Genomic DNA, 6,604 nt, shown 5'->3' with positions numbered 1-6,604 from the left:
GAGGCTTCTTGACAACTACAGGGTTGGCTCCCAGAGGCTTCTTGACAACTACAGGGCTGGCTCCCAGAGGCTTCTTGACAACTACAGGGCTGGCTCCCAGAGGCTTCTTGACAACTACAGGGTTGGCTCCCAGAGGCTTCTTAGCCACCACAGGGCTGGCCCCCGCAGGCTTCTTAATAACTGCAGGAGTGGCTCCCAGGGGTTTCTTACCTGCCACAGGAGCTGCTTCCGCAGCATTCTTACCCGTCGCCGAGCTAGACTCCATAGGCTTTTTCGGAGCTAAGGTGACCGATGGTTTCTTGGTCTCTGTCGGTCCTCCAGCCCCCACAGCTGAAACTTTACCAGGAGGCAAGGAGGGCCCTGTCGCCCCACTAGGTTTGGGTGCAGCAGGCAGGGGGCCCTTCCCTGGAATGGACTTCCCGAGTAAGCCAACGCTCGGTGCGGCGCCGGTACTAGTGCTTTTCCCAGCGTTCGTAGACTCCTCACCAGAAGTTCGCTGTGCACCCCCACCCACTCCCACCGGCGGTCCCCCACTACCTTTCGTCTTGGCGGTATGAGCAATGCTGTCTTGCGGGCTCCGCGACCCAGGTGCGGTGGAAAGCTCTGCGATTGCGACACCCAAAGCATCCGAGACGTCAGACTGGGCGTTCCGTTTCTGCCTTCGTCTCAGAATAGGACCGACATCGTTGAGCGCTTCTGCACAGTCTGTAACGAGCAGGCCCTCTTGTGAGGGCGGGGGGAAGGTCACGTGCTTGGGGATGTCCACGAGCTCTTCCAGCTGTTCGTAGTATCCCTTGACTAACGCCTGTACGAACGTGAGAAACACATTTACAGTACTCGTAGCCACCCTCACGAGCAGGAGCGCGCACTCGAAAGAAGAAACAGTCGTTTGTGCGGGACACCGCCAGGAATCAGCCAGTACAAACACTCCACTGCTTCCGAAGCTTGACTGCGTTCCCATATACTTGATTGCTTCATCGATCTCATCTTCTACAGCTAAAAAAATCCTAAGCCACTAAAGGACACATGATGGCCTCTCTGCTTGCTAGAGAGCCCTCCCCATCAAAAAAACGAGCGCCGATCTCTTACCCAATCATTTGTGCTACACCTCACTAGCATGATCTTACGAACGTTATGAGAGCGGAACCATCTCGGGCGAGCGGAAGAAAGACTAATCGCCGTCGTGCAGCAGATCTTACATCTGAGGTTGGATCTTCAGCGGTCCGGACATCCCTGAGAAGTTCATTGCGAAGGCGTTGCAGAATTCTGTGATTTCGATTTGAAGCTATAAGGAGCTCGCTATGCAGAGCTGCGGCGTACGGAATCATGCAGGAAAAATCCCTTTGCTGCATGTCGCCAAGGCAACGCCGAGGCACCGCGCCGTAATCCTCCGCGGAGTCAACACCGTCCACCATTTTCTCCCACTCCCACGTTTCGAACAGATCTGAGAAAGCCACATGAAAGGGTAGAGACGACCAAAGGAGCTGAAACAACACAGTCGTCGCCGCGTTCCCAGGAAAGTCAGAGGGGTGCTGCATGCGTAATACTATGTGAAAGAGCGAGAGAGAATCCGCTCCGGCCCTGCGGAACCTGTTGAGCGATACGACGGCACACAGAACTGCGGTTGCCGGATGCAAGCAATTGCTTTCCTCGGTGTGTGCCTTCCATGGCGGCCCCAAAACGAGCACAAATACAAGCAGTAATTCCATTTGAAACTGTACAGCTGACAAAGGCACTCTGCACTATGGGGGGTAGGGGCTCCAACATAGAGGGTAAGCAAAGAAGCGATTCGTCAAACCTTCGGCAGTCTCCATTAGCCTCAGGAGCGTTGGGTCGAAACTGCAGCCCACTTTTTTGCTAACAACGGTGCAAAGAGAAAACAACACAACAACCAAAGGTAAAAGGGGCAAAGATGTAATGACGAACGACTCCCCCGACTCCACGCGCCTGTCCGGTGAAGACACTAGTTATGCGAGAGCTGCTTCACCGGCTTGCTAGGGCTCAGACTGAAAGGATGAGCACAAGGAGCACGGGCTCCGCCTGGCAACAATGGACTCTACAACCAAGCCCACCCTTAGCAGCCAACCCACATCCTCTTCCTCTGTAAACAGCTTACCAGCATATTTGTTGAAGTAATCAAGCAGACACAGGACCGGACTCGGAGCTGCGACGACGTCCCCCTTGCACTCCAGAACCGTAAGATCAAGTTGGTCTTTCGGGGTAGCGTCATGTCGGCTGACATTTACTGGTCCGGCACTTCCCTGCGGGTAGCCCGTTGCCCTCCCTGGCTTGCACCAGGGTTCTGTGGCTGCCGGCCACCCCCCAAACGAGGGCGGCGCCTCCACAGTCCCGAGAGAAAACCTGTTCTCTGCGGGTGGGAGTGAGGGATAGATGAGTGAAGACGAAGGAAAAAGAGCCGAAGTGTTGACAGGTTCCGGCGAGAAACAGACGGGACTGAGGTGCTGTCGCTGTTGTTGACCCCCTGACTCGTGGTTAAGTCTGGCCGCTTCTGTCCGGATAACTGAGAAAGAATCTAGTGCGCCGTAACAGGGGGGATGCCAAGGGGCCTGCGGCTCCGGTGAAGAGGCTGCCATCATGAGACCATGACTTACTGACGCAAAGAAAAAGAGAAGAAAACCACAGAACCTCCCGAGATCGGCTCGGGCTCACAACCTTACCATGACGGGGAAAGAACGCGGGAATATTCCGTGGCAAGAAGTGAAAGAACCTGAACCGATGCCCACGTCTGTCCTTTCCGAACCCAAGCTGACGAAAGGCCCGGAAGTCGACAAGTGTAACCCTAAACAAGGCCACGCCAGTCATCCGCCACGGGACAAACACGGCCCTTTTGTTACTACCATCACAAGAAAGCTCAGCCTGTAGTCCCGTCACACGAGGCAGAAGAAAGTCCGCGAAGGATGACGAAGAAGAGGCAATCTGCGCGGGCGACAAAATCAAGAGCACAGGAGCCAAGGATACTTCGGTGAGGGTGGTGTTGGGAGGCTTGTCCCCGCCGTGGCCTTACGCGGTGACGCCTCTTTTTCTCCAGCGCCTAGCTCGTCATCCAGGAACACCAAGCGGCCAAGCGGAGAGCCGAGTTGAGACGAATACACGAGGTTAGGAAACCCTTGGTACAAAGCAGGACAAGTCCGCGAAAAGAAACCATTAGGAGTAGCGTGGCGCGCACAAGAACATTTGTTCTGTGGCGTGAGATGCAGGAGACGGTAAAAGCCACGGGCACAGCTCCATTTTTTCCAAGCGAAGAAGCAAAGCGGTTTGCGCGATCAGCAACTAAGGTTCTGAATGGCTCACAGAGAAGACTCTTCTTCTGCCCATGCCCGGAATACCAGAGAAGGAGCGAGACGAGGAAGAAAAGAGGCAACTCCCCTTGCCCGGCTACAGTTGCTTCCGTGGGCACTCGACGGGAGGAGAGAAAGGGTGCCCGTGAACGCACGTGCGCAAGATTTGTACTCCGTTTTCGGATCCACCTCCCATGTCCTTTTTTCCGGAGTGTTACATACTAAGTTTGGGGTGCAGTTTTGAATCTGCAAACAGCCGGGACTTTTCCCTCTCCGTCGTGACCGTGCCAGCTGCTTCACAGCTGCCAGCTGACAACGCGATGGTCGTTGGGCCTTTCCCATCGCTCGACAACTGGACGATTGCCCAGCTACTTGTAGCGTCGAGTGGGCTTCGCGAGAGCAGTTTTCCCAGGCCATGGAAAGGGCGAACAACTCCAAAGAGAAGATGTTTGCCGTCATTTGTATAGATGGTGGGGTGCGGCAGTCATCTCGTGTAATGTCATTCGCCCTACTCCCAGCGACCTATCACGTGAGACCCGCTCATAGGGTGGCCGACACACACCGAGGAGGCCGCCCACGCGGCTGCGAAGAACCGTACGAGATACTGCTGCGAGTTGCTGGTGGCGCTCCCAGGTGCCTGCGTGTAGAACAATCGGTCACCCTCACGGTTTCCCATGAGCAGCCCGATGTTCGAGAGTTCTCCCGAAAAAGTACACAAGCAGTGGGAGCGCTTTCAGTTTCCATGAAGGGAGTTATACGTTGGACTCCTTTCGCCCCTTAATGGTGCCGCCCCCGCGTAAGGACATTCCCACGCCTGGACCGGTGCAACACTACAGAATGAGGCCGCCGAGCCAACGATGACCCTTTCGTACAGCGAAACAATCGCCAGTTGCTCCGCGACAAATAGTTGCCGCTGTACTTTCAGGGATGAGCATCCCTCTAGGGAGCGCCCTTCGTACGCAGCTGTCTGCAGCGGCACGCCAGCAATAGCAGAATTCAAATCAGAACCTCTTCGTGGTGCTTCGCGCAGCAGGTAGTATCGGCTATCCTGGCGCTGGGACAGCGTTGTCAGCACTGGCTTCTCGTTTTGAGGCGGCGATTCGATCCAAGTGGTCCGGCTGAACCGAACTCTCTGGGACACAGCAGTAGCCGCTAGACCACAATAAAGCCGTTCGTGACCTGCCTGCACCATCTTTTTCTTGGTGGGACACTGAAGCAGGAAAATATGGATTATCTACGGTCACGTTGAAGTGGGAAGTTGCGTCAGGACAGCAGGATCTCGGGCGAAAATCGATGAGATGTCCACATAGACGTCCGTATCGTTCTATCTTGGTGCAAGTTGCGCGCAAGGGAACTGGTTCCTCAGTAAATGCAACACACAGCTTAACAGCACAGGCTACGGAGAAGCAACAAAAGAGGCCAGCAGTCGAGAGAATAGGGTCAAACGACGAGGAGGAAAAAATACGGAAAAGCTCGAGTACATCAGGATGCGAGAAAAGGCAAGCTGAAAACAAAAAACTGGGGAAATCAAGCGAATCGGCAATCGACACACCTCGTGGACTGCCCTCACAAAACGAATTGATCGAGGACCGCGTCACTTATGGCTCGGGTCCCTTTGGGTTGGATTTTCACCTTGAGCATCTCCCGTGATTTGTCCTGGGGTCCGGTTTCTACCGTCTTGCCGACGCCCGAGGCAATTCTCTTCTTGCGTAATGCCATTTGCGTCTTCTCCACCTTTTTCTTTTTCACACACTCTTGTCCACGGCTCTCTCTGCGTCCGATTGCTGGCGCGTCACCATCATCATTCGAAAACTCCTCTGCGGGGTCTCCTCTGCTGCCCGGCAGTCCCTCTCCTGCCTCGGCTGCCCTGCCTTCGTCTCTCTCGGCCTTCCGCTTCCGTTTCTCCTCCATCTTCAGTATCCGCTTCTGCTCTTCGACGAGTTCCAAGTAAAGCGTGTTCTCCTTTTTGACTTGACTCAATGCGGCATTGAGTTTGGCCTCGCGAACGCGGTGCTTGTACACCTTCTCCTCCACCAGCTGCTGCCAAGTGAAGCCTCGTAAATATTTAAGCCCCCACAAGTCTTCACGCCAGCGACATTTTCTTTTCTTTCCGCCTACCATCTGCCCATCCAGCAAGCGCACCACGCGTCGAGCCACCTTTTTGTCTTCAAATTCTAACCAGCCCTCTTTCGGTCCCTCGGAGTTGCGAGAGCGGTTGGTAAAACCTCGCTTCTTCCCCCTTGCTTTTTCTTCATCTCCGGTGATGTGTAGTCTCCCAAGACGACCAAACCTTTCAAAATAACGTCGAAGCGCCGTGCGGCTCATCCTAGGAGGGATTCTACAAATGTAGATGATCCCTTTCTTTTCCTTGAAAGCAAATCCTGGGCCCGTGCCCCCGGATGAGTGAGTAGAAAGCGAAAGAGCCGAGCTGTGAAGAGTAGAGGAGGTGTCAGGCTGACATGAAGAAAAGGAGCTACGTTTCTCTGATGGGACGTGGATGGTGCCTTCTTCAGCGCTGAGTCCTCCGGTCTCGTCCACCCTGTGAATCTTTTTAGACCCTTTTGTCCCTTCCGGAGTGCCTTCGGGAAGGGCAGCCCTGACAAGACAATCTCTCCGTCGCTTCGCGCCAATTCCCGTCACGAGAGCTTTCTTTCCTGTCCCAGCAGTCCCGTCCAGTGACTCAACGCACTGACTGGGAGTGGAACTCTCCTTCACGTCTGTGTGCGTTGGCGCTCGAACTGCGGCGTCGCCAGCGCCAGCCCCCGCCGACGAGAAATTTTTCTTCTTCATTCTTGACCCGGACGATTAATCTGTGCGTCTGAGGAAGAAACCGGATAGACCAGGGCGGAGACAAAAAAAAGCCGACCGGAACTCGGGTCGTGCAGCTGTACTTTCCGTAGAGACGGGCTTACCACACGACGAGAATGTAAACCTTCGAGGACGCACGAGCTGTTGGGGGTTCGAGACTCTTCTGTAGTAAAACAACTTGGCCCTCAATGGAGGACTTCGGCTGGTACTGCTCCGCATGCGAGTCTGGAGACAGAGGACGCCTCGCGATGCCGCATTGCCTCCCGTCTCCATGCAGCTGAACGAGAAAATAAATGGGTCTTTACAGCCGATTCTCCACTTACAGAACAGAATAAGAACGAGGAGAACTGCCCGCGCCCGATCTATCGGTTGTATCTCTTGGCCGGAATTTGCATGCGTGGCCACTTCCGTTTCGCTCCAACACGAAGCACCAAGGGCGTTCCATGGGGCCGGCGGGTGTGTGCATGTACGCCACGCCGAGTGGTGTTGGAGCTCTC

The 6,604-nt window shown here is 54.9% G+C and overlaps 1 protein-coding gene across 1 annotated transcript in view; it reads right to left on the bottom strand.

The window, feature by feature from the left end:
- The window catches only part of CSUI_009683 (matrix-remodeling-associated protein 5-like), a 7,764-nt gene extending 1,171 nt beyond the window's left edge, over positions 1-6,593 (bottom strand). The window contains exons 1-3 of the mRNA XM_068069794.1: positions 2,117-6,593; positions 1,200-1,444; positions 1-805 (exon numbers count right to left, since the gene is read on the bottom strand). The exon at positions 1-805 is cut by the window's left edge and continues 1,171 nt beyond it. Of these exons, the coding sequence (XP_067918228.1) occupies positions 1-805; positions 1,200-1,444; positions 2,117-2,597 (1,531 nt within the window). The 5' untranslated portion in view covers positions 2,598-6,593. The remainder of the gene's footprint in view (positions 806-1,199; positions 1,445-2,116) is intronic.
- Between the last annotated feature and the right edge of the window lie 11 nt (positions 6,594-6,604).

Source organism: Cystoisospora suis, assembly GCF_002600585.1.
Source record: "Cystoisospora suis strain Wien I chromosome Unknown contig_5885, whole genome shotgun sequence".
NCBI lineage: Eukaryota > Apicomplexa > Conoidasida > Eucoccidiorida > Sarcocystidae > Cystoisospora > Cystoisospora suis.
This window is presented reverse-complemented; position numbering and strand designations above follow the sequence as displayed.